The sequence below is a fragment of the Alternaria infectoria genome (assembly GCF_024043175.1).
Source record: "Alternaria infectoria strain BMP 0036 chromosome Unknown scaffold_20, whole genome shotgun sequence".
In the NCBI taxonomy this organism is placed as follows: Eukaryota; Fungi; Ascomycota; class Dothideomycetes; order Pleosporales; family Pleosporaceae; genus Alternaria; species Alternaria infectoria.
This window is the reverse complement of record NW_026250709.1, coordinates 180,920-208,039: the sequence shown is the minus strand read 5'-3', so window position 1 is coordinate 208,039 and position 27,120 is coordinate 180,920. Positions and strand designations below refer to the sequence as shown.

General features: G+C 53.2%; 6 protein-coding genes across 6 annotated transcripts; 3 read left to right on the top strand and 3 right to left on the bottom strand.

The window, feature by feature from the left end:
* Positions 1-721: 721 nt before the first annotated feature.
* J4E92_008980 (uncharacterized protein) lies at positions 722-2,092 on the top strand (the record flags this gene model as incomplete). The annotated part of the gene is made up of 2 exons (XM_051500329.1): positions 722-832; positions 884-2,092. 2 exons carry the CDS (start codon positions 722-724, stop codon positions 2,090-2,092), a joined length of 1,320 nt encoding a protein of 439 aa, XP_051349417.1.
* Positions 2,093-2,593: 501 nt separating this feature from the next.
* Positions 2,594-4,411, bottom strand: J4E92_008979 (uncharacterized protein; the record flags this gene model as incomplete). The annotated part of the gene is made up of 3 exons (XM_051500328.1): positions 2,594-3,067; positions 3,159-3,917; positions 4,103-4,411. The coding sequence occupies 3 exons, from the start codon at positions 4,409-4,411 to the stop codon at positions 2,594-2,596; spliced, it is 1,542 nt and encodes a 513-aa protein (XP_051349416.1).
* A 1,386-nt stretch (positions 4,412-5,797) lies between these two features.
* On the top strand, positions 5,798-6,934 carry J4E92_008978 (uncharacterized protein; the record flags this gene model as incomplete). Its single annotated transcript, XM_051500327.1, has 1 exon — positions 5,798-6,934. The coding sequence occupies one exon, from the start codon at positions 5,798-5,800 to the stop codon at positions 6,932-6,934; it is 1,137 nt and encodes a 378-aa protein (XP_051349415.1).
* A 5,627-nt stretch (positions 6,935-12,561) lies between these two features.
* Positions 12,562-16,971, bottom strand: J4E92_008977 (uncharacterized protein; the record flags this gene model as incomplete). The annotated part of the gene is made up of 3 exons (XM_051500326.1): positions 12,562-13,204; positions 13,266-16,740; positions 16,797-16,971. The coding sequence occupies 3 exons, from the start codon at positions 16,969-16,971 to the stop codon at positions 12,562-12,564; spliced, it is 4,293 nt and encodes a 1,430-aa protein (XP_051349414.1).
* A 902-nt stretch (positions 16,972-17,873) lies between these two features.
* J4E92_008976 (uncharacterized protein) lies at positions 17,874-20,117 on the top strand (the record flags this gene model as incomplete). The annotated part of the gene is made up of 1 exon (XM_051500325.1): positions 17,874-20,117. The coding sequence occupies one exon, from the start codon at positions 17,874-17,876 to the stop codon at positions 20,115-20,117; it is 2,244 nt and encodes a 747-aa protein (XP_051349413.1).
* A 2,935-nt stretch (positions 20,118-23,052) lies between these two features.
* J4E92_008975 (uncharacterized protein) lies at positions 23,053-26,023 on the bottom strand (the record flags this gene model as incomplete). The annotated part of the gene is made up of 2 exons (XM_051500324.1): positions 23,053-25,353; positions 25,403-26,023. The coding sequence occupies 2 exons, from the start codon at positions 26,021-26,023 to the stop codon at positions 23,053-23,055; spliced, it is 2,922 nt and encodes a 973-aa protein (XP_051349412.1).
* Positions 26,024-27,120: the final 1,097 nt, after the last annotated feature.

Sequence of the window (27,120 nt, the reverse complement as noted above, 5' to 3'; positions counted from 1 at the left end):
TCCCTTGCAGTACATCATTAGACGGACATTGCAGTGACATGCTCCGATGATCTGAGGCTTGGTGACATTCCGGCTGCAAGGCCCCTGAAGCTCGGCAGCACAGCAGCGGTCGCGTACCTGAAGGCAATATAGTTGTAATTGCCGGATCCGAACGGCGCTGCAACGGTTACTCGTAGATTGCAGTTACACTGAAAGCTCATCTCGGTCATGACTACCGGAGCAGTATGGTTGTTGAACGGAGGTTTACCTCGAAGTAGTGCAACTACCAGCGCAAGCATTTCGCCTCGGTACCAACCGAAGCCTAAGATGACTGTACCTCGATCGATTTGGGTGGCATTGGGTAGCAAAAATGCCTCAGGCACGATTACCGTACGATGTTGGCACGAGATGAGTAAACCTCGAAGACTCTACACAGTACCCAAGGTATTTCTACGTGCCTGGCCTCGCGATTTGCTGCCAACCCGACAGTACGGATACGCTACGAAGATGACGGTCATTACAGACAGGAATCGGCCCGTTCATCCATGGGACATGTCAAGCGCCTGCCTGATCCAGGTGCTAGCTGCGCCGCGGCCTCGCCACACGACAGGGATGGGCAAATGCGGGCGGGGATGCGAAGCGACCACCACAATCACGTGAAGATCGTCACGATGCAGATAGCGCTGCGGGGCAAAGCCTGGTTCGCAACACGAAAAGCACGCGTGAATTGTGAGCAGGCACCATGGACGCCACATCCGCCGTGCCTGTTGATGCTGAGCATGTTGAACGTGAGGACGCCGTGCCATCGCATGTTTTCCCCTTCCTCAGGCTTCCACGAGAGCTGCGGGATCAGGTACGCATTTCTGCCGCCACTACATCGGATCTTAGGCTGACGGCAATATAGATATATGACTATACTTTCGCTGCGCAAGAGTTCAGCGTTGACCGGGCGATTGAGCGACGTCACCTGAAATATTTCAAACCCAGCGCTGCTGCCATCCTCCTCATAACCCGCCACAAATACTTCCTCCTCAACCGTCAAGTCGCCCGTGAAGCCCTCGAGATCCTGTTCAAAAATCACACCGTCTACCTCAGCTGCGGACCATTTGTTCTCAAAGCGCTGCTAGAGAAGATCGAAGAACCCAATGGACCCGGCAGACAATGGCTGAAATGGTTAAAGAAGATAGAGCTAGACTGGGAAAACCTGCCCAACCTGCAACACTACCCACCTGACCGAGAAGAAGGAAGGGACGTGTGGTACTGGGAGCATGACCAAGAGGAAGTCGATGTCGACTACATACGAGGCGCCTACTACAGCGGCCACTACGACGAATACGACCACGAAGGCGAATCCTACGACGACAACATATACGACGCCTCCAACGCATCGCTATACCCATCCTTCCGCCAACCGCCCACCACCCAAGCCCCCAACGCAAACGACCCCTTCGGCTTCTCAAACCACTACCCCTTCGCCGACCCAACACTCGACCCCGTCCGCGAAGCCTCCGCCGCAGACATAGCCACGAAACTCGACCTCCTCGTCTCCATGGAAGTCACACCCCTCTTCACATACCTCGCCTCGCCCACGTTCAATCTGAGCAGCATAACACTCCCTCTGCGATTTATATCCCGCGGCTCACACCAAAGCCGCAGCGTCTCGCGACCAGGCTTCGCTTTACCACTTAAGATACGGTACTGGGTGCAAGTCTGCGTGCACGCCCTCCTCATGCTCACTTCTGCGCATGACAGCGGTACGTCGTCTTCGACACCGCTACAAGAGGTGCGTGTCAAGTACGCGCCAGTCGATATCTGGGCGTCTATGGAACCGACGGACGACTTGCGCCGTATTGTCGACTTGGGAGTCTGGTTCGATAATCCAGAGGAAGGACAGGAGGTAGAAAGGGAAGGAGAGGGCGAAGCGTTCCGCGCTGTCTGGGAGGGAATGCGAGCGAGGACTTCGTATGAAGAGCGGAAGAGACTGGGCAGGAGATGGGGGTTGAAGGCTGATATCACGTTTGATCCTTGGGATGGGGATATGGATAAGGGGAGAGTGGGGGATGAGGTTGAGATTGTCTTCACGAGGAATGAGGACATGACTTTTGTGTCTTAAGGGTAGAGTTATTGGAACGAGTACGATCAGCTTTCTCGACCTGGACGATTTGATAAAGACCAGACGAGTCAGCTACTCAACGGTGGAATGTACGATACAGCACATTCCAATTGTCGAAACACTCACATGCACTCAGCTTATAACAGTCACTTGATAGGATCACAGTTTGACGACAACGATCCAGTGAAGAGTCTCTTTATTCTTACATGCCTTGTCTGAGGTCTGGTCACTAGCATAAGCCCCTCGTAGCCCGTCGTCCACGCCAATGTCCATCCAACCTACTGCCATGCCAAATGCCCTTTACAAGCAAAGTGACACTTGAGAGAACAGACAGAAGCGGCGGTATGAGAAGATGACAAGAATACACAAGCCAACAACGACCTGATACACAAGCGCAGCGCTGGAACACCAGTCTCGTATGCCTGATCCTCAAAACCTCAACAGCCGCTCATCAGCAGGTACTGTAAACGACAGCCGTGGGTTGTGCGGTTGAGACGCCGCCTAAAAGTCCCAGAACGACTTGTCCGCACCCTTCCTACCACCCATGCCATCGCCCTCTGTCTTAATCCCCGCGCCATTGTTGTTCTCCTTCTTAACAGGGCTCTCTTCAAAGAGAGACCACGCAGCCTCTGTGCCCTTGCGCCCACCCATACCATTACCCGCAATGTTTATGCCGCGGTTCTCTGGTGAGTCAGCGTGCGTGCCCCAGTGTGTCTTCATGGAGTTGCGCGTCTGCGTCTTGGACTGCGTTACATCGTTCAGGGCGCGCCTTGCGTCGCTGTTGTCGCCGCTGGTCTCGTCTGTCTTGTCCGTGACGTGGTCTTCGTAGAGGCCTTGGCCTTTGTTGCTGCGTCCGCCCTTAGTGGGTGCGGCTTTGCGCTGGCCTTCGGGTGTGCCTTCGTCGACGAAGTCGAAGTGGGCGTCTTGGTCGGGGCGCGCCTTGTGCACGATTGGGCGGCGAACGGGGGAGGTATCCTGTGGTGGGTATATGTTAGCAGGGGTTCAGCTGGGTAGCAAGAGACAGAGATGTAGCAACCTCCGCCTCTGGCTGATAGTGTTCACCAACCTCATCGTCGCTCCAGCCAAAGTGACGAACGGCATTAGGAAGCGTCTTGGGCTTTGACTTGTTCGGGGTGGCGAAGTCGTCAAAGTCCCAGTGGGCGTCGTTCCTGTTGCGGTTCTGGTCGTGCTTGGATGGTCGCGCAGTGTCTCGTACCTTGGGTGTCTCCTCGCCTTCGCCAAATGTGAAGTGGTCGTACTTCTTGGAGCTCGTCTTGATGCTCATCGGGGCGACTGGGTGCTCGTCTTCCTCCTCTTCAAACAATCGGTTGGCCTTGAAGTTCTTTCCGCTGCCGGCTTTGGCTGGGATGCGCTGGGGCGAAGGAGACGGTGAGTCGCCCCCTGCGCCAGCGAACAGCTCAGAGTACTCGCGTGGAGGCGGCTTCGCAGATTGAGCGCGGGGCGCGGCCGGCCCAGAGCTGCGAGACTCCCGCTCCTCAGTGTCAACCTCGCGAGGCGCAAACAGGGCAAGTGATGCGTGCGGGTCGTTCATGGCATTGTTCGTTGATCCCCTCGAGCGGGAGCTGATGGACACCTCATCTGCGCCTCGTGAAGCTGAGGTTGAGGGCCGCGACGACGCGCTCGACTCAGTCTGTGCAGCTGCCGCGTTGGATGTGATGAGGCGGATCTGTTCGCTGCTGTCGCGGATGGGCCAGTTGCGAGAGCGCGCACCGATGACGTCGATCTGCTTGAGCAGAGAGCCCTGGTCCCAGTACTGGCGGATTTGTGTAATCTTGCCCGACTTGTCAAAGTGGACCATGTGCACCTGTCAGTGTCAGTAAACGCGTGGAGAAGGCGTGCACCCCGTCCGTCTTGAAGACGAAACCGAAAGTCTGTAGACTACATTGTAGAAAATACGCAAAGCAGAAGACTGGGCGTCAATGTAGGCTTCAGATGCTCGGTTTCCTTTTTGAGTGAGGTGGGAGGACGTGGATTGAGTCAGGCACATACCATAGGGAACGTCACAGTTCGGTCGGTGACGAAATTGTCATCCAGGCCTGGCAGGTATGCGCCGCCGCCGTTGACGAACTCGATAGTCGTCTCAACGTCGATGCTCAAGCCATTGCCGCCCTCGATCGCGTTGAGCACTTTCTCCTTGGTCTTCTTCAGGAGCTTCTCCTGAACAGACAGGTGCTTGATGATGGCGGTCGCGTCGTTGATGCTGGTCGTGGTGGTGACATAGTGGAGCGAGGCATTGTCCGCCAGCGCACCCGAAGAGGGTGTCGCCAGGAACCTGGTGTATGTGTCGCGGAGCGTCATGACGCCTTGTATAGTAGTAGCTGTTTATCTAATTGCTGTTGTGCGTATGTATACCGGGGCGAGTGTGGTGGCGGGTCAAGTGGGGTGTGATGGCTGTGGTGATATAAATGTTGTGAGTAAACAATCGCGGCCGGACGCGCGTAAGATTATGTACCCAAAAGCGGTGGGGAAGGTGAAAGGGGAACCACAACATTGAGGGCAGCAGGCTCCCATATGGACCGCAAGAGCCCCCGGTCCTCCATCGCAAGGTGTTGTTTATGCAGGGGTCCCGCGACGCCCCACCTCGATCAGCCACCAGAAGGGATAGCCGGACTGCGGAGATCAACGCGGAGAACAATGTCATGCAGCCTGCAGCTAACGGCTTCGCGGTGGGGATCTCGTTTGTTGTCGCACACCATCTTTTTCGATTTTCCTACATTCGCAGCCATTGAATCATATAGATTGAACAGCGGAAGTTCACCCTTGTTTGCTTATTCGTACCGCAATTACCGGCGTGTTTCAGGTCTGCTCTGGTGTGCCGTCCGTTATAGGACGCCTAGGAAATGGCTTCTCTTCATCCAGTCTCTCGCTGTTGCGCGCGTTGGCGACAAAAAATCACATCTATACCATTGTATGCGGTGCTGGCCTTCAATAGCCAGGAGCACCTGAGATAAGGAAGGACCCGAACAAGTGTACTGCAGTCTACATTGACAGGAAAACGAACGCTGGCTGAATTCCAAGGCAATGTACATTTTAAGTTATTTTCTACTTCTCTTTCCCTCTTCAGAAGGTGCGTATTCCATTCTTCCTGTTAGTGGAATGAGAGTTAACGTTTCGATCTCCTCGCCACTATCCACATGATGTTATTGGGCTTGCCATTTCTTTTTGTATGATCCACTCTACTGTTCTTTTCTTCTGCGCTATCAAAAGAGCAAGGACTGCTAAATGGCTGGCTGTAAAATGCAAGTAAAGTATACGGGCACGCAACGTGTTCGTTGAAACGCTGATGTATGACCTTTGGGACTCGACGTGCAATCACAGCGCTGCCGAGGCGGCGTGCAATTGAGCGTGTATCCACTAAGTGAGAGTCTGAGGATTGCGATCTTTCTCATTTGATGAGGAGTATCTTTGCGTATGTAGTTGATGTATTGCGGGAGTCATGAGTGGCTCGTCTCGTTCTGCGTCATCGCAGTACCATAGATGTGATAGAAGGGAACCAGAATATCAAATCGCACATACTGCAGTGAGTTAACGGTTGACAAATATATAACGCGCACCTTAGCGTCTTCTCTTTCTCTATACAACTCAGTCTGACATTCCTTGCCGACTCCTCTCCTCACCGGCCCCGACATCCAACTCAGAAGACGGAGGACATACTGACCTACCCTCAAACACCTACAACTTAACATGGCCTCAACTGAGATGGACTATTTACACATCGGCATGGGGTATCGCGATCTAAACGACATAAGTGATCTTGTAAGGGAAAAGGAAGAAAAGCGCCTTCGCGAAGAACGGAACATAGATCAGGCGTTAGATACGTTTGAACTGTACGACGACGCTCTGGCGATAGTGCATATCAACGACGACACGTACAGCTACACGTCAGCGTCACCTTCGCTCCAGCTTCTTGGCCTGACGGACGATGACAATGCACTCCAGTCCTTCTTTCGGCTGTTGCGATTGCACAAGTCAATCGAACAAGAAACTGCACCAAGGCCGGACATACGGCTGCTAGAGGACGGCATACTGAACGCTACACCACAATCAGAAGAGGCTAAGACGATATACCAACTCAATGCCCAGTCCTCCAGGCTCCTAGCATTGACGGGCGAGATCCGCAATCAGATATTTGCCGAAGCCATGCGTGGCTTCAGCATCTTCATCAAATCGAGGCGTATGGATTATGGAGAGTACACCAGGCAGGAATTGTCGCGGATCACGAACCGCATCCGACTGCTCAATCCTTCATGCGGTACAGCTCTCCACGAGACACATTTGGAGGTAGGGCCCAAGCATTCCCTAGATGTAGCCTCCTGGCACCGTTCAAAGGTCAGGATTACACGCACCAACCTACCAGGCGGTCCAAAAGAGAGCAGTCCTTTTGTCGCGCTTCAGTCGACATGTCGGCAGATACATACCGAAACTGCGCTAGTCCCATTTTCTAGCATCAATCGTTTCTGGTACTACAACGATTTCGATCTTACAGCTCTGAAAAACCGCATCACATCATCTCAAACTGGAGCCATCACCAAGCTCTTCTTTTATGTGAATGCTATGGAATATTCAAGCAGGCCGAACGACATTGGAGACTTCGACTTGAAGCGTGTTCAGAATTTGAGTACGTTGACGGGGTTGAAGTACATTCACGTCGCTGTTGTGGTAGATGACGGCGATTTAATGTCTCCCGAGTCCTCGTTCCATACGACCCGTCCGTCGGAGATTGCGGCGCTCAAGCGGATAGAGGCTGGCTTGGGTCCTAGACTTCTGGAATTCGCACCCAAGGATGTTGAATTGGCGTTTGAGCTTCATCGTCTGGAGTAGTAGGACATGGTCAGGGGAACGCTAGCTTTTGTGTGACTGATGTGGGAAGTACTAGTTGCCGAGAAGTTAAGCTGCAGGTGTTTTCGGTGTCGTCTGCGTCGTGGCTATTGCGGGAGTTGTGAGTGGCTCCTTCTTCGTTGATAACTGCAATTTCTAATTTACCGGGCTTGACTGGGCGAACTAATTTAGTTTTGGTAGAATATCCTCGTTACCTACTCAACGACCCAAATACGAGACTGGGTGAATCCCCAGTGAATGAGTGAGTGGTCGACTTACGGCCTAGCGCAATGGACCCCCAGTTCTTCTTTCCGACAGCGCTGGCTGTCCTACACAGTGATTCCATGCTCGGAATGCAACTTCCTAATTCCATCACTCTTAGCACCGACACATCGACCACGATGGCGGACGCGACGCGCGCAACCGATGCGCACTTAGCAGCTCTGTCGTCGCATGGAGAGAATACAGATATAACTACGCGCAACGCTACCGAGTCCCCTCTTCTGCAACTTCCAGCCGAGATGCGAAATGAGATCTACAAGTGAATAGACCTTCTCTCGCATCACTCAAAAAAATCACGAACATACACTAACCTTCTCATCTGTGCTAGATACGTGTTGAGCGGCCAGGTTCACGAGATCCTATTGCGACCCCTCCCACTGGAAAGTACCCTTGGTCTACTACTCGTCTGCAAGCAAATCTCCGGAGAAGCTGCCATGCTACAGTACCCTTACTGCGTCTTTGCATTCGACCACGAGCTCGCCATGCGCAACTTCCTCTTACGATGCTCTCACGCTAAACGCAAACTCATACGTACGATCCAGCTTAAACCACGCAGATGTGCTATGTTGGAGCGGTCTTTCTGGAACTTTGGGGAGCACGGCAGGTGGATTAAGATGGAGGAACTGGATAAATTAAAAGGCTTGCAAACTATCATTATCGAGAAAGCGAGGGTTCCTCCAGCAGCAGGTTCTGGGGCCCACAATGAGCAACATAGTATTAGGGCGCTAGCGGAGACGATGAGGTCTATGAAGGAGGGTATTACTGTCATAATCGAAGAATAGGCTGGGTTGGGCACACGAGAAATGTTCGCGGTTGTACATCAATGTTATCAAGCTGGAGATACACACAACCTTGAGAAGATATTTGCTTGTTCAGACTCAGTCGCATGTATGTAGTAAGATGCGACACATATCTAGCCACTCTTAATGGTGCAATAACTTAAATGACATCAGGATATGCATGCGGCATGCACAGCTTGCCCTGAATTCGTATCGAACTTGTACTAGCGTCCCAGCGCCAGGTTGCGCAAACAAACTTCCTCATTGCTCTTACTGTTTTGGGCCTCAACTCCACTCCTACGTGTCCAAGCTCTTCAGGGCCGTCTCTCACTTACCAACTACTTAGATCACAACACAACGCAGCTCCACCCGCACGTCAGCAACAAAACTTCCCAGTACACCTGCCAAGATGGGGCAAAGGACAGCAGCCAACGCTGCGCGCGCTCACATGTATGCAGTCTACGAGAGTCAGTATGCGCAGGAAGTACATGAACTAATATTGAGATAGCACGGCGGCAAATCAGCGCAACTCTCCTCTCCTCCGTCTACCGGCCGAGCTTCGGAATCAAATCTACACCTACGCATTGGGCGGACATGTTCTCGGAATGGGAATATATACAGAGCCGGTGACACGATATTGGAAGTCACGTCTTTATAAAAAGAAAGACGCCCCTGCTTTCGCATTGCTAAAGACATGCTCTCAAGTCAACGCAGAGGCAGCAGCTCTCGCGTATAGCCTCAACACTTTCAGCTTCCTCACGGAGGACTCAGTCGTTGCCTTCACAGCGTTCGCCGGTACAAGAGGAATCCAAGCCATCAGAGTGATCAGGATTTCATACGACTATGTAGTCTTCAGCAGACCCACGGACCTACTGTCACAGCTTACCCATTTCCGAGGTCTAGAGGAAATCAAGATCAACTTAGCTGGAAAAGAGCTCGATTCAACAGAGGACAATCAGGCCTGGCTTCGGACACTATTGAGGCTTCTGCGAAGCTATAAGCCTGGTGTCAGAGTCATGACATGGAATTCTTCCGTTGGGTTGAGCAGTGTCGAGTATCACTGAGACAAAGTGGATTGGGCTTGGACCGTCGTATGGAGGGTGGAAGGAGATTTCTTTTACGATATCAAACGAATAGCCCACAAGGACTATAGGCGAAGCGGAGCAACTCAGATGAGTTTGGCAGATGTTTATCTCGGTAAAGTTTCCGAAATTAACAATGTGCCATGTATTGTCTAACTCTCCAAAGAATCTGAAAGTGTTCAGCATGACAACTACCAGCCTTTTCTCCTGGTAAGCACGTAGAACCATCTTGTGTTACCAACAAGACTGGAAATACCTGCGAAGGCAGATTATGAACGAGACGAGTACAAATGCGTCCTAGCGCACGGCCGTGCATACACCCTGCCGCTTTCCACAGCTATTTCAAGCATTGTCTCCACCTCCACACACCCTCTCACTTTCCTGTCTACAAGGCTACACCACAATACCGCTCCACCCACACACTGTACAGCGCCAAATACCCAGGCCCGTCTCAACAACTCAACAATGGCACAGGAGATATCGGCAAACCAACGCAACTCCCGCCTTCTCCGCCTTCCCGCCGAGCTACGAAACCAGATCTACAAATACGTATTGGGCGGACATAGACTCTTATTGGCAACAACACAGCCACGCCTCTGTTCACATGACCCCATCCCACACTTCGCGCTACTAAAAGTGTGCTCGCAAATCCACGCCGAGGCCGCCCTTCTCTTATACAGCCTCAACATCTTCTACTTCTCCTTAGACGCCAGCCGCACCAATGCTCTCCTGAGCAGTATTAGTACATCACAGCTTGGAGCCCTTGAGATACTGGTTATTCATATCAAAGACGTCTGCAGAAATCCAGATCACACGTCACCTCATCTGATTCAATGCAAAAGTCTGAAGGAGATCAGGATACGCTATACTACAAAGTCCTTCTTATCGAGGAACTCCGACTTGTCTCGTGTGGGTTGTTTTGCGAAACTAATGCGGGAAACGGCCCCTGATGTCAAGATTACGACGTGGGACGGTGGCATGGGAAACAAATGTACGGGACATTACTAAGATGGTTGGCAGTTGACATACATGATCGGATGAACAATGGAATTTGAGGTACTGTCACAACATGACAGGATAGCTCTCGAGCATCGAGATCGAGGAAAACAATCCAAGGCGCAGTTTCCTGAAAATCGTATTCTAGTAAAGTTGCCTGATGAGGAGGGTTGGCCAAAGTCAACTTCCATGCAGAATTAGAAGGATCGTTAACTGCCCCTCCTTCCCGAGGTCTTGTCAAAAATATCTATCTTCTTGAACACGATCTATATACATACGTGTCAAGGTATAGCACTACCAATGTAGTAAGCTATCGCAGTGCACGGCTGTGCAAACTCTCTCTTTCACTTCTTCGAATGTCTTGGCATCGCCTGCACTTCAAAGCCCTGTTGCACTCTCACGATTGAACGACTATATATCGTACCTGCGACTTCTCTCATTTATGAGAGTGAACCAACCGCAGCACCCGACAACTCGACCCACTCAACTGCAAATGTCCAAATTCATATCGACAGCGCAAATAACGGCGCAGATGACATCCGCAAATCAACAGAACTCTCCTCTTCTCCGCCTACCGGGCGAACTTCGAAATCAGATTTGGGTGTACGCGCTGGGCGGCCAGAGAATCAGGTTGAGTCTACGCGGCGACAAAGTACTAGTACTATATCGCGACAAATTTGCACTGGCATTCGGGCTATTGAAAGTATGCACCCAGATCACCGCCGAGGCTGGGATGCTACTTTACAGCCTCAGTGTGTTCGACCTTGTATCGACGACCATGATCAACGACCTCGTTACTAGCATGACTACATCGTCCATCGAAGCTATCAAAACGCTGGAACTCCCACTCTGCTTCATCGACACTCATTATCCCCGCGTTGCATCCTCACTCGCAAAGTTCAAGGGCTTGGAGCAGATTAGGTTGAAACACAGCTGTCCAGACAATCATTTAAGGACTCCTCGATATCAGGACGGGCTGCGGATTATGGCGGAGGGTCTACGAAAGGATATACCGGGTGTCAAAATTTCGACATATAAGTTTATACCTAGGGAACCGGATTGGGCAGTCAGGATAGCATTGATGAGACACTCCGGACTGAGCAGTGAGAAGAGCTTTACTGAGATACTTCGGACTGAGCGTCAAGAGGAGGCCGAAGAGCAAGAAGCAATTGTCTTTTAAAGACACACAACGGGCAGTCTTATGAGCACTGAGAAAGGAAAGGGAGTAAGGGCGCCTTGAAATGAGACGGTGTGCAGGTGTTTATTCCAGCAAAGCTTACTGAGATCGATGATCAGCCACAAGCTCATCTTCCTATAAGACAGACTCTAAGGATTGCGATCTCTCTCATTTGATGAGGAGTACCTTTGCGTATGTGGTGGTTATGTAATTCGGGAATCATGAGTGGCTCGTCTCGCTCTGCGTCATCGCAGTACCATGGATAGGATGGAAGAACCGCACTTTCCTATAAGACAAGGCAAAATTAAAGAGTTCTATCCTGTTCTACCTTCGCTCAGTCAAGCACTACCTACGCTCATTACGTATGACCAACTGGATCTGAAAGGATTTCTACTCCTTCACTTGCCTGACTATTATTGCAAGCACGTGCACCCCCAAGCTTCCTCGCACTTTCCCACTTCTACGACCACGCCACCACCACAACCGCTCAATCCAAATAGCGGCCGCGATACCCATACCCGTCCCGACAGCTAAAACGATGGCGCAAATCACGAAAGCCGAAGCTACAGCAGCAAACCAACTGAGGTCTCCTCTCCTCCGTCTACCAGCAGAGCTACGAAACCTCATCTACCACTACGCGCTCGGTAACTGTACCCTTACCTTCTCCGACGATTACAAGCCCCGCCTCTGCCAACACGACACGCCCCGCCTCTGCCAACGCGACAAGCCCGCTTTCCCCCTTCTAGCCGTATGCGTACAGATCCACGCCGAAGCAGCCCTCCTTCCTTATAGCCTCAACACATTCGTCATCGCGACTGCGGAGGTTCTGAATACATTTTCAGCCACTACGCCCCCGTCTTTCATCCAAGCCATCAAGAAGCTCGATATTGACTATTGGACTGTGTCGTCACATTGGGCAACAGAGAAAAGTCTTGCGTCACTGAAGAGGTTTAAAGGGCTAGAAGAGGTCACGTTCTGTCATTCCTGGTCAGATGAAATGTTTAAACATGATTATGAGGAGCGCTGGGGTTACGTGGCGGAGCGGCTTCAAAAGGTGACGCCACAGGTTACAACGTCAATTCAAATTCGGGACTTGGAGGCTGAGAAGCGCAGGAAGTATCAGAACTCGCTGTGTGGGAGGGCAGGCTGAGGTATGGCTGGGAGAATCCTGATGGAGCGGTGGAGGATTGACGGGCGGTCTTGCGAGCACGACGCTACTGGATGCAGAGTGATAGTATCGATCAGCAAAGCCCAGCCAGCAATACAACAACCGTGCTATGCAATCATACCCTTTACAATTAGCAAGACAAGCCACTAAGAGTACAAATCATCGTCCATGGTCGCATCGCCAAAGCCCCCTTCAGCGATGTCAACACTACTCTTACCCGGCGTATGATTCGCCGGCGCCTTCCCCTTCCCCTTCCCACTCCCACTACCTCCAACCGACCCATTCGCATCCCCATTGCCAAACCCATTAACCTCCAAATTCTCCGTCCTAACAACCATAGCCTCAACCTCGTCGATCGGCGCCTTTGCCTTACCCTTACCCTTCGCGCTGCTCGCCGGTTGAACAGCCTGCACAGCCCCGGTTCCATTCTCCTTCTTATCCTCCTTCTTACCCGCACCTTCAAACTGTTTCCTGACCCTATCGTAATGCCGGAGTTCATCTGCACTCACACTAGGTACGAGTTCCTTGTGGGCTTCCATGAAGTCTTCTTCTGTGACCATGACGGCGGTGTCTTCTTCTGTGGCGAGATGGTCGAAGAAATAGGCAATGGTGATGGGAGGGGAATGGGTGGCGTTGTGGGCAGCGACCTTTTCGTCGACGATCTTGGCGGAGCGAGTGATGGCTTTGAGCATGGCGTCGGAGCAGAGGGCGTACATATCTGCTCCTGTGTAGGTGAAGGGGAGACCTTGGGATACGCGTTGGAGAGAGAGGGAGGGGTGGAGTGTGAATCTGGTGAAACGTGTTAGCATCCGGGCGATTCGAAGGAACAGGAAAGGGGAATGTGACGTACTTTCTTGTCAGAGCTTCCAAGATGGTCTGCTGCTTCTCGTGGGTATCGGAGACACCCAGGTACAGCATCTTGTCGAAGCGACCGGGACGTAGTAGGGCTTGATCAAGCAGATCGGGTCTGTTCGTTGCTCCAATAACGAAAACACCTTCTCCTCCATCACTCATGCCGTCGAGCTCGGCGAGCAGTTGACTGACAATACGGTCCATAACGCCACCGCTGTCACCTTGGTTACCACGCTTGGGTGCAACAGAGTCCAATTCGTCGAAGAAGACAACACAAGGACGGGCATCGCGGGCGCGTTGGAAGACACGACGTACATTGGCTTCAGACTCACCAATGTACATGTTGAGCAGCTCGGGTCCCTTGACACTGAAGAAGTTGAGGGAGAATTCTGTAGCGATTGCTTTTGCAAGCAGCGTCTTTCCTGTTCCGGGTGGGCCGTAGAACAAGATACCACTGCGCTTCTTCATACCCTTGGCGAATAGCTCAGGACGCGACAAGGGGAGTTGGATAGTCTCCATGACAGCGTCTTTCACGTGCGTGAGACCACCGACATCTGACCATCCAACGTTGGGGATCTTGGGTGCTCCAATGGCATCTGCGAAGTTCTTGCGTGCTGCATCTACTGCGGTGTCTAGATCGGCTTTTGTGAGACTGTTGCTGAAGTGACCTCCTGCTAGTTCGATATCGCGTGTGGTGATTGTCTCAGATGAGGAGAGTGTCTTTGTAGAGGAAGCGGCGAGCGCTTCGAGACGTTGCTGCTTTGCGACTAGAGCTCGATCAACCACATCCACAAGGTCGCCAGCCACAAGAGCGGCAGTCTTGACGGCAACATTGCCCAGATCGACCTCAGGAGACAACCTAATGCCAGCATCGTCCACGATACTTCTTAGAATACCTTCTCGTTCGCCTTCATCGGGTGCTGTCATCTCAATCTCGTGAGTGAAGAGTCCTCGGATGCCTTCTGGTACCTTGTCAATCTCGGTTGTAGTCGCAATTAGCACGCGAGAGTCGGCCAATATCTCTTTCAGCGCGGTGTTCATGCGATCGGCGTTGAGTGCGTCGACGTGCTTCACGAGCAACGCTGTGTACTCAGCGCCACACGTCAAGCCTCGTTCTGCCCTAGCTTTCAGAAAGCCTTCTGTTTTGACATCGCCACCCCCAGCACCACCTTCGGTGATAATATCGAACGCATCGATGGCAAAAGTGTGCAGACCGAGGTCTTCGCAAGCTTTCGTAGCGAGAGTAGACTTGCCGATGCCACGTTGAGTCGAGGTGATCAAGACTGCGATAGGCGGCAGGCCCAGGTGGATGGCTCGTGGACTGGTAGCCACAGACATGAGTTCTCGCAACCGTCTGCGAAGTGATGAAATGTAGGGCTTGGGCAGCTCGTCTAGTGACATCGTCTTTTGCGAGCTCGAAACAGGGGCTCGTTTGGCACCAAGATAGTATTGCCAGGCATTGTTGATGGGAGCTGGAGTCTTGCCCTGCTCGCTGCCGTTCATCTCCATTTTGGTACTGGCAGCATCTACGGTGACAGCACCACCCCATATGTCGGCTTCTTCGCCGTCGTGAGATGCATGGGTAGAACTCGATACATTGCCAATCTTGAACCAGGACACGACCTTTGGATTGCGGCTGCTGACGCTGGTACTTTCATCGCTAGCGGTTGGTTTGGCCCTGGCCAGCAGCTCATCGTTGCCAGCGTCTTCTTCTGTCGCGGTTTGGAATACCGCCCGGCCAAGCGATTCGTCGATTGATACGCCTATCAGATCACCACTCTTTACAATCCGCCTCTTTTGCTCAAAGTGGTCTTTCAATGCCGCGAAGAGACTGGGTTGAAGTAGACGATCTGACGACAGAGGCGTTGACACCTTCATAAGGGTGACCTCTTTGGCAGACGGAGGCAAAGAAGAGCTATTCAGACGTGGCTTCTGAATGGCGCTCCTAGGAAGATGAGAAGACTGACTGGGGACTAGCGGAGTGATGCGGAGGTGAGAAGGACTGCCTAGGTTTGCGAGAAGAATTGGCGAGAGATAGGCATGCAATGACGAGGTTGGTTGCGAGAAGCCCGAGAAACTACTTCTTCGGTCGGTATCTGCCATCTTTTGTACCGGATATCGCGCAACCTTCTTGGACATGTTTTCTGGCAAGCCAAAGACCCTGACGGGGCGCCAATTCGTATTATCTTCCTCGTCTACTCCGCCGAATGCACTCAAGCCCCAGAGCGGATGTGATGAAGGGGCTTCGGTGCCCCCAAGCTTGACCCAGTCGCCCGAAAAGCAACCGACTTTGACCAGTGTGTTGATGTCGACGAATACGCGCGCTTCCTCATCATCCTCGCTTCCCGGCTTCGGATGGATAAGGTCATCTGGGACACGCTGGAGAAGCCCCTGGGCTTTGAAGACCTTACTCTTATTTGCCGGACCACCACGGGCTGTCGTAGCTGTGAAATTGGAGTATACCGAGCCTGGCGTCGCGATGCCATTAGGGCGTCCGAAGTTGCCGGGTCGTGGGGTCGCGGAGGAAAAGATTGAAAGTGCACCGGATGACTGAGGCGGAAGCATAGGCGCGTTCAGCGATATGATGTCGTCGGACTCGTCGGACAGGTCTCCCGCATCGCTCTCCGAAAGCTCTGACTCGAAGTTATCTGCAGACTCCTCGTCGGGTGGAGAGACATTGCGCGAGTTGTCCTCTGCGGCCGAGTAGAAGGTGTCATTCGAGGTGTCGTCAGCCTCATCATCGTCGCCAAATCCGTTGGTCGTCGGAGGCTGTTTCACCGGAGGCATGATGACGGGCTGCTTAGAGCTACTTCGATGCGACTGTAGTATGACGATCCTCGTGCTCGGTAGCAAGAGACCTTGCGACACGGGTTCAGAGGCGCTGATCTTGGCTGGTGGAGGCGGGACGTGGGTGATGGGATGCGCGGGTAGCTTCAGAGGAAGCAGGTCGCCAGTATGAAGCACAGTAGGTAGTTGTAGGGCTTCGCGTACGGCCTGTCGCCAGGCCTCCTCTTGCGCCGCGAGATCCACCGCCTTGCCTTTTGTTCCGTTCGCTTCCACATAGCGGCTTTTCGGAGCTCGTGATGAGCCATTCATCTGAGCAATGAAGCCTCCGCCAAACTTCGCATGCACCTCATCTAGCTTCCGCAGCGCTTCCGTGTCCAGATTGACGTATACTGTATCAAGCCCGACCGGCACAACATCGTATATGCGCACCTCGATGGGCGTATCCCGTCTCTGCGTCTTATTCGGGGCGACATTTTGGAGGAGCTGGGAGAAGGACTGCAGTGCGAGGGACGACGTGGGGATCTGGAGTGAGGAATGCGGGCGCGCTGTGCCGGTTTCCGTTTTGTCGGCTGATCGGACTGGCAGGATGGTCCAGGGAGTGTTCTGGGAAGCGGCGATGGAGGTCGGCAGCCACGGGGTGATTGCGACGTGTTGGATGCGATCCGAGTCTGGCGTGTCTCCATTGGCTGTTCTTCTTGTCAGCCACCTCTCCCATCTACTATCAAACATTCCTTCCACATACCAGCGCTCTTGCTTCTCGCTCCAGGGAACAGATCATTGAAGAGATCCTCCGACAGCACTCCGACCTCACCCTTCACGCGGTCGTCGAGCAGTAGTCGCGCCGAAATAGGAGGGCGGTCAAGACGTCTTCTCCGTCTTCTTTTCCGTGGGTTGGCGACTCCATTCTGCGCGTCCATGATGGATTAACGAGGGATGTCTGCCTCAATGAGCAGGTGTATGAGCATTCGCGGCTCTGTTCGTTGCGTGCGATCAGCCCGGGCATCAGATAGCACCAGAGAGCCGCATTGCCTCGGCAGAACTAGCCCGCTCGGACATGGTTACCTGCCACGAATCCCCGCGTCCACTCAACTGATCGGGAGCAGGAATCCAACGGGCACCCACGACTCAGAACTACACGTTGGCTTGTCTTGTTCGAATCTGTAGTCAAGTTGACACGACACGCTGAGGTTCGACGAAGCTCCAATTGGCCGCAAGTGGCCTGTCGCACATCACACGTCACACGTCGACCACAGCATGTGCATATCTTCAACAAGCAGTATATCTGCGACATCAAGTCTAGATACCGCTCTTCTGATACCTTCCGACATAACTGATGTTCAGTTTCGCTATCTGTTAACATTGCTTGACGTTGGGATTCGCGATTCCGGAGTCAAGTCCGCAGCCTCTTCACATGTTAATAAATAGTGCCTGCGACATGCAAACCATTGCCACAAAACCGCAAACCCTGCTTGCATCACCCGCTATGGGGTTTCTGAATGTGGTCGTTGAGATGCATCCTTCTGCAGCATGATCGCTGATTTGCCGCTTCCTCATCCATTCCTGACGTAATGCTCTTGCCAAACAAGGCGCGGACAGCCACCGCGTCAAAACTGCGATTGACGAAAAAGCCGCAACATGTCTCTCAACCGCGCTCCAGCATCTCACAGCCCTTTTGCGCGTACAGAGGACTGCGATCCGCCCACTCGGGATTACAACACTGAAGAAGGGACTAATTTGCCGGCATCCGTACCTATGCTCCACGCGACCCTGGACGCTCCACACCACCGTCGCTGAACCATAGGGCTTTCCCCAGATCAATATGCCGAAGGCCTCTATTACAGCCGCCAAACACCGTGTTGAAGAGCAGTTCAACCATCATGAAGAAAAGAGAAAGTCCAAGACACAGGCTGCAGTCGACTTTGCACACCAGGCTAAGCGTCTCGGACAATACACACCAGAGCAAGAGAATGAGGGCACAGGTTCCACACAGGCGGTTGAAGCACGGTTCATAACTCCGCAAGATCCTGTCATCGAAACTGCCGACGGCCATCGACTACCTGCTGTACCTCTGGAAGAAGCGACCAAGCTCAACGAATTGCGAGACATTATTGACGACCGTGATCCTACTAAGAAAGAATCGTTCTCACCGCGGCTGCGCGAAGCAAAAGATGGAACGATACACGGCATACCTCCGAAAGAAGCAGACATGAATGGCGAGGGGAAATCTGATGTCCCACTAGGTGACTCGAAAGCGCCTTCGAAGACAAATCCTCTGTTTCCGCCTCTGCCCATGTACGGACCTCCAACACTTCTGAGGAAATGCCAGTGTTGGTTCTTCCGAGTCTCGTCTGGCATATTGTCATTCATGTTCCTGCTCGTCATAGTCTTAGGTGCAGGCTTTACGTCCCTTCCTGGCATGTGCAAACACCTGTTCCTACTGCTCACTTTCCGCGATGCTGAGAAGCGAAGACCGTTCTACGAAGAGGAAACGAAGCGAAAGCAAGCAAGAAGAGAGGCAGAAAGAGCGTGGAAGAAGCGAGACACAATGCCGTCAGCTCAAAAGCTGGAGAATGGAGAAGATGGCGGAACAACAGATGAGTTTGAGCCGTTAGAAGGCGGTCCCGATCCTCTGGTCTGCGATGTGCGCCACTATGCACGAAGAGTGGGACTGGACTGCGAGATCTTTGACGTCCAGACAGAAGACGGTTTCATCATCGAACTCTGGCATCTTTACAATCCTCGTGACTACAAGCGCACGAATGACGGCCAGCGTTCCCCGCATTCGCCAGAGCTTTTCCCCGAAGATCGCACGGGTGTTGCTGGGTCGCAATACGAAGAAGGCGAAAAGAAGTACCCAGTCCTTATGATACACGGCCTCTTACAGTCCGCAGGCGCTTACTGCACGAACGATGACGACAGTCTCGCTTTCTTCCTCGCAAAGTCCGGCTACGATGTCTGGCTTGGCAACAACAGATGCGGTTTCAAACCTCGCCATACCACTTTGCAATACGGAGACCCGCGCATGTGGGCTTGGAACATTCGTCAGATGGGTGTCATGGACTTGCCTGCCCTTATCTCTCGCGTACTTTCGGAGACCGGATTCGAAAAGCTGGGTCTCATTGCGCACAGCCAGGGGACCACACAAACTCTTGTGGCATTAGCGAAGGAACAGCGACCTGAGATTGGCGAGAAGATATCTGTGTTCTGCGCACTAGCACCTGCCGCCTATGCTGGTCCTTTGATCGGGAAGGCTCAGTTCAAGTTCATGCAAGTCATCAGTCCAAACATGTTCCGGACTGTTTTCGGCATCCACGCCTTCATTCCGTTCATGATGGTTATGCATGGTCTCCTTCCCGGAAAATTCTACGGCTCCATGGGTTATCGTGTCTTCGCCTTTCTGTTCAACTGGACGGACGACCGCTGGGAACGTGATCTGAGAAATCGCATGTTTCAATTCTCCCCCGTCTATGTCAGTGCAGAGAGTATGAGATGGTGGCTCGGGCGGGAATGTTTCGCGAAGCAGAAATGCATCTTGGCTACAAGGGATGAGAAGATGATGGAAGACAAGGAAGACGAGGAGATCGAACAGACGAGAACTAAGACCGGAAGTCCACCGCATGACTCCGACGACGAGCATCAGAAGGACAGGAAACAAGCTGAGCGCTACGCGTGGTACGGTCCGCAGACTCCTCCTTTCGCACTATGGGTCTGTGGCTCCGATGATTTAGTAGATGGTCGCCGTCTACTACGCCGTTTCGAACACGGTCGAGAGCCACATGTCGATGTCGTACACTCCAAGGTCATCGAGGGGTACGAACATCTTGACGTCATTTGGGCTATGGACGCTATTGAGAAGGTCGGCAAAGAGGTCAGAGAGGTGATTTGGAAGACGGCGTCTGCAGATGCCCGCAAGCTGTGCAGGACGCCAAAGGGATGCGAGGACGTTCACGAGTTTTACAGCAAGAGTGGAGCTAGAGAGAGTGCGACGCGTGAAATCGATGCTTCGGCTGGTGAGTGGAGCAAGAAGGGCGAGGAGGCTGTGGCCGATGGGCCTGGAGAGTAATGCTGAGATGTAAGGAGCATTGTCGTACTCACCCTAAGACTCCTACGGCATACGAGACAAGCGCGAACACACAAAGAAGCATACACATGGGAGGCGCTTTTGGTTTCCTTCAGCACATGAGATATCCCCCTGTCCGTTCAATCGAGGCAGCTTAGACTAGAAACGGAAATGGTTCGCATTATCATCCAGCTTGGCGCACGAGGCTTACGCTCAAATCGTTAGGATCGGCATCTTTATACTTCACTAATATACCAGTTGTTAGCTTCACACCGTAGATTGACAGCTGCAAAGTCCTTCGGCGCGCAGTTTCATCGGCTCATCACACCGCAAGAAGAGGGATCCCTGGGAAAAGGCGGTCTCCCCGCTGTGCCGCATGGGCGCCACGGTTCTGTTGGTTGTAAGTGGCAAGGCGCCTTTGTCGCGACGGTCGCGTAAACAAAACCGTGCGGCCCCTGCAGCGACCCCACCAAGCTAGTCCAACGCGGCGCTCCTCACCGCTTGAACCCAGAACACTTCTGCCTCCAGCGTCGACGCCGGAAACTAGAGGTTCCTTCGACAGTCGTCTGTTTGACACAGCAACACCGTAACCATGCGAGGAGAGGTATGTCAAGTTGGCTTGTTTCTGGTGGATTGTTCAATCGCAGTATGCGAAGGGAAGCGGGGGCTTCTTGCGCCGACATGGACGAGATGAAGCTCTACCGTGGCTAAATAGCAAGAAGCAAGAAGAGATGAAAGAGCTTGAAGATTGGAACACTCCGAGAAATTGAATGGCTCCAGCGCGCGCAATGCTAACACCAAGCTACAGATCTGCCACCTTCACATCGGCCAAGCTGGCACTCAGCTGGGCAACAGCGCCTGGGAGCTGTACGTTGTCGCGAACCGCATGCGCCCCGAAGCCTACAGTCAAGACTGACACGATTACCCCAGGTACCTCCTCGAGCACGGCCTGCTGCCCGATGGCCGTCCCAACCCCGATGCGAAGGAGCTTGGCGAGGGTGGCTCTTACGAGACCTTCTTCACCGAGACTGGCAGCGGCAAATACGTGCCTCGTTCCATCTTCGTCGACTTGGACCCGTCGCCAATTGACGAGATCCGAACTGGAGCCTACCGCCAGCTGTTCCACCCTGAGCTGTTGATCAGCGGCAAGGAGGATGCTGCCAACAACTGTGCGTCTTGGAAGCTATTGGGAATGCAGATGCAGACATACTGACGGGAGTAGATGCGCGTGGTCACTACACCATCGGCAAGGAGATGGTCGACAGCGTCATTGAGAAGATCCGTCGCGTTGCTGGTAAGCACAATCCCCGACATCGGCTCAATGCGCCTACTAACAAACACAGACAACTGCTCGTCCCTCCAGGGTTTCCTCATCTTCCACTCTTTCGGTGGTGGTACCGGTTCCGGCTTCGGTGCACTCCTCCTCGAGCGCCTCTCGACCGACTACGGCAAGAAGTGCAAGCTCGAATTCGCCGTATACCCTGCTCCTCGCGTGTCTACCTCCGTTGTTGAGCCCTACAACGCTGTTCTGTCGACACACAGCACCATCGAGAACTCCGACTGCACCTTCCTTGTTGACAACGAAGCTGTCTACGACATCTGCAGGCGCAGCTTGGACATTCCCCGTCCCAACTACGAGCATCTCAACCGCCTGATCGCCCAGGTTGTCAGCTCCATCACCTCCAGCTTGCGCTTCGATGGTGCGCTCAATGTCGATCTGAACGAGTTCCAGACCAACCTTGTGCCATACCCGCGTATCCACTACCCGCTCATCAGTTACGCGCCTGTCATCTCGGCCAAGAAGAGCTCCCACGAGAGCTTCAAGGTTTCTGACCTGACCTTCCAGTGTATGTCTTCGTACTGTCTTGCATTGTCTGTGATATCTTGCTAATTGCAATAGGCTTCGAGCCCAACAACCAGATGGTTGTCTGCGACCCGCGCAACGGAAAGTACATGGCTGTCGCACTTCTGTACCGTGGAGACATCGTTCCCCGCGACTGCTCTGCCGCCGCCGGTGCCCTCAAGGCCAAGTCCTCCTTCAATCTGGTTGAGTGGTGCCCCACTGGTTTCAAGCTCGGAATCAACTACACCAAGTACGTCCTTCCTACCTTGTTACAATCAATCCTTTCTAACAACACCCCAGGCCCATCAGCGTCCCCGGCAGCGAGCTCTCCTCCGTCGACCGCAGCGTCGCCATGTTGTCCAACACCACCGCCATTGCCGAGGCCTGGTCCCGCCTTGACCACAAGTTCGATCTCATGTACTCGAAGCGCGCTTTCGTTCACTGGTATGTGGGTGAGGGTATGGAGGAAGGAGAATTCTCCGAGGCACGTGAGGATCTCGCTGCCCTGGAGAAGGACTACGAGGAGGTTGCTGAAGACTCGCTTGATGCGGAGGACGTTGAGGAGGGCGAGTACTAGGTTTTCAGAGATACGGGAAGGAAGCAAAGGGAATGATGTTGTTTGTACGGCTTGCTACGACGAGCTGTGGGGATTAGTAGTCTTGGAATCGAGAAACTATGCGCGAATGCATAGTCTTACTTTCAAACGATATATCTGCTCTTGTTGTGATGTGAACATGATGTGAATGATGGCACGTGGAACCCACGATCACGAAACTTGGTCAGTTCTGAGAAGTAGCGATATTGTCGCAATTTATTGTAACTACCTCATGTCTCTCAACGACAGGGCTTCATAGCTGGAAAAAGAATTATTTACAAATCTACAAATTGAAGGAAAGGAGAGAGGAGCCCGGCGCACTGCCCTTGGCTATCTGTCTGTCGACTAGTCTAGTGTAAACGGAGTACTAAAACGCTGAGCGATATCGCTGTACAGACGCGAGAAATAGAAGGAGGGAATGACAGAATGAGACTTTTTTCCCGACAGCTTCAACTTCGCAGCTGTCTCGACACATTGAGTAAGAGGGTCAATGAGCTTCCTCAGTGAAACCTCCTCATCTCAATCCCTTCCGTGCGACTTCTCGCTGGTGGACCAAACGTCCTCTCACTATCCGCCGTACTAGGCGCCAACGCACCCGTACTCCTAGGCACATCCGCACTGCCCACCCTCGTAATAGGCACTTCATCCTCGCCACCACTGTTCCTCACAGCCCGGGGACTGATAAGGCCACTGCGGGGATCAAGCGTGTTCTTCTTCTTAGGCGGGGTGTCGTAACCGCTACCCTCGGGGATATCAGCCATACCAGCTTCGACGTCGTTGCCAGAGCGGTTGCGACTGAAGAAGCGGTTTCGATGCGTGCGTTCGCGGGTGGTGGACGAGGCGTTTGTGCCGACGCGTTGGAGGCCGGTGCTGCGTGCGCTGTCATTGGATTGGCGGTCGTTGTTTCGGTCTTGAGAGCGGGAGGGCGAGGTGACGCGGACGACGGTTGCGCGGGCGCGGGATGCGTTTTCGCGGTCGTCGAGGACGTCGCCGCTGGGGTCGTCTAGGCCCATTGATTTCATGCCGAGCGAGAAGTCGACGCGGCGGCCCATTGCGGAGAGGGTCTCTGGCTTTTTCAGAATGGAGCCGGTGCGGGTTGGTCCCGCGCCGGTTCCGGTGGCAGAGTCTGATGTGCCTTCTGCGGGTGCGACGAAGGGTTGGTCTTGGGCTTGGTTGCGGATGGTGCCGTTGGGGTGGTCTGGGTTGCCGTTGATACCGACACCAGGTGTAGCAGGGTTCTGCAGATTCTGCATATAAACCGGGAAAGACTCCTTCTGACCGGGGTAGCGCATACGGGGTCCTTCGATTTCGCACTCCTGGATTGCCATGGTGAGGGCGCAGATGAACTTGTTGCGGCGCTGCAATCTGAGCAGTTCGTTTTGCCAGTTGGACTTGTAGAAGAAGACGACGTTGAGTTCGAGCCAGTGGACTTCTTGGACGGCGCGCAGTTCCGTGAGAATATTGGTCTGGTACTCGCGTTGCTCGGCAGTGACGAATTCGAGGAGCACGTTGCGGAGCTTTTCGATTTGCTCAAGCGTTGTACCGAACTTGATGATGATGGGGATGGCTTCGGCGAGGGCACCCGATCGACGGTGGTTAAGGATGAAGAGCGTGTTGAGGTAGCTGTTGGGCGCTTGGACTACGTGACCTTGCATCTTCTTGAACTCCGTGTAGAAGAGAGCGATTTCCTTGACGAAGTAATCATCACCGCGGCCGAGATCTCCGGTGTTACCGTAAATCATGACACGGTCACCGACATCGTAGGGGTGCTTGACGAAGACGAAAATGCACGACTGGAGGAACTCCTGAGCGGTTGCGGAGAAGAGCCAAGATAGAGCCAGAAGGGTCGAACCAGCGGATGTTAGTACACCGGCGGCGGAGGTCGAGATTAGCGAGATGAACACGATGATGGTGATGATCAGCACAATGAACATGAAGACATCGTCGAGCTTGGAGACGACGCTATCGAGATCCTTCAGGGAGGCGGTAATAGACTTGCGTTCACGGCCAATCTCGACGCAGACAGCCTCGAGTTCCTCCATGGAGATATCGCCGTTCATGTCCTTGTCGAACATGGAGAATGCAGCAGTGGCTTCCTCGTCGCTGTCGAAGGCATTGTTGAGATCCTCGGAATGAACAGTCTCGGTCTCAGGTCGCGCAAAGGTACGATACAGACGGCGAGCCAGAACCTGAGCGCCGCTGGTAGTACCAATGAGTTGCAGAACAACCTGGTGAGGATGGCCACTGCCAGTAACCGCACGACCGGTGAAGTCCCCAGCGACCTTTCCAGCGATGTCTCCAAACTTGTTGAAACCGACTTTGATGTTCTTTTGCGCCTCTGTGAGAACCTGACCGGGGGTGCGTGCGCCCGATGGAGCATTGTCGTCGCCCTGCTCAAACTCGGAATCTTCCATGGCAATCTTCTCTTTGGAAAACCTGTACAGCTTCGCCAAACTACCAATCTGGAACTTGTTCAGCTCAATACGGTCCTGGTAAGTTCGCAGGTGGAAGCTGATGGCGATGAGTTGGATAATGATCTTCTCGATGAAGTTGAGCACGAATCCGACGAAGAGAGCTACAAGAACCTTGTTCATGGTGCCTTCCCAGTCGCGCGTGTTCTTGTCGCCGTTGACGTGGTGGTTCTTCATTGTTGGGAGGAAAGATACTTCAATGGCCAACCACCAGAAGAACAAAGTAGCTGGAAGTTCGAGTTGCTTGCCCATGTCTCTCCACTTCTTGCTGTTGTTGGTGAAGAGGGAAGAGATGAGACCAATAGGCCACGGGAGGAGTTTCGCGAGTACCTGCGATGGATGTTAGTGGTTGTAAAACTAGAAAGACGGAGATACTTACTCTTCCAGCCCACAGTGTCAGCCATACAATCATGAGCCAAATCGAGAACCAGACAAGCTTGACGCCTCCAACGTTCGCATTAGGGAATGCAAATATGCCAACCATCAAAGGAATGAGGATCAAGAGCACCATGGGCGTAATGTACGTAAAGTACCTAACAAGCCATGATGAGTTGTGAACCTTCTTGAAGAACTTGGAGAAGCTTGTGGTCGGGTTTTCGGGTGGCGTATAGCGAGCCGCTTGTTCGTGCAATGGGTTCGTCGCCGCGTCGAAGTCGTCTACGAGGTCCTCACGGCGGGATCGCACGCGCGTCATGGATGGGTTCATCGACGCGTTGCGCCTAAGAGCCTCCTTCTCATCCAGACCCTGCTCAATGGCGAGCACTGCAAGGTCATCGTTGAGCCTGCTCGCCTGCTCACGCGTTTGCGACGGTGACTGTATGCCCTTCATTGCTGGGATATCATGTGCGGTTTCGACGGTAAGGTGGGTGCCAGATCGTGATCTGTTGTGCGGTGGCCGTGCGGCAGTATCTACACGCAATGGCCGCTGATGATCGTCCCCCACAACTGTGCCGTCCTCGTCGGAAGATCGCTGCTGGTGGTGGGACATGTTGCTGTCCATGTCGTATGTCGGCTCTGGCCGCTCATAATTTGGTGTACTCATAGTGGAGAGTCGCGCCCGAACCAAGGTTCGATAGGAAATCCGATCGAAAAGCTACCTTGGGAGAGCGATGAGGTAGCGACTGTGTTTTGATTTTGCGGCGATTTCTTGCAGATAACGCAAAATGCGATTGCTGAAACAATGGTATGCTTTTTTACGCCAAACCAGCAGTCAATGGCTTGCGCTCGCCCTTCCGGTGGTCCAGGGTCAAACGCGAACTGCTGCAACGGGATGACGTCAAGCTCGGTGCCGACGTATCCAGAAAATGTTTTAGCGAGTGACGAAGAAAAATGGCGTGTCCTGTAGTGATTGATGTGCGGTAGTGAGAAAAGAGAAGAAGACAACACAGTGGGATGGACAGCAGCGATGTTAGCAAGTGAGGTGTGGAGCTCGCCCGGGGTTAAAGGAGCAGGAGCAGCGCTGGGCCAGGGATTATTTTTGGGGACACCCGATCTGCGATTGCTGAAATTCGACGCCAACCCTTCGACAGTGACTGGCGCAGAGAAAAATGGGTCATGGAACCGACGGCGGACGTGTTATGGCCATGGCAAGCACACCGGGTGGGCCGCGTCGCTTTGTCTAGAATCTCTGTTGGGACCGAATCTGGTACACAAAGCTGTAAGGATACGCGTCTGCGCCAACCACAGCCATCGAATATACTAGAATGGCCCTCAACCACGCCTGCGGCTATCTATCTCGGTCGAAAATGCCATGACAGCGGCGTCGCATACGCCGTTAGGTCTGCCAGCACAAGCTCTTAGCGACAGCCACCGACGTCACGCAGCATCGCAATGCAGGTCCCGGACGCTTCCAGTGTCGGTCCCTCAAAACTCTGCAAAGTGTGTCTATTTTGAGCGTCTGCACAGTCGATGAAGGTCGCGCGACAGGGCGAAAGTTGGAGAGAGGTGCGGCTCGGCCGCCCAGTCGGTCGTGACGCGTTCTAACTTTCTCAACCGTTGTTCTTTATCGCCTTTCACATGCCTAGGAAGCCTTATCCTTAATTTCCAGGGTCATTGCCGTTATCGCGGAAGGCTGTTTCAAACCGCCCGCGGCGTTCG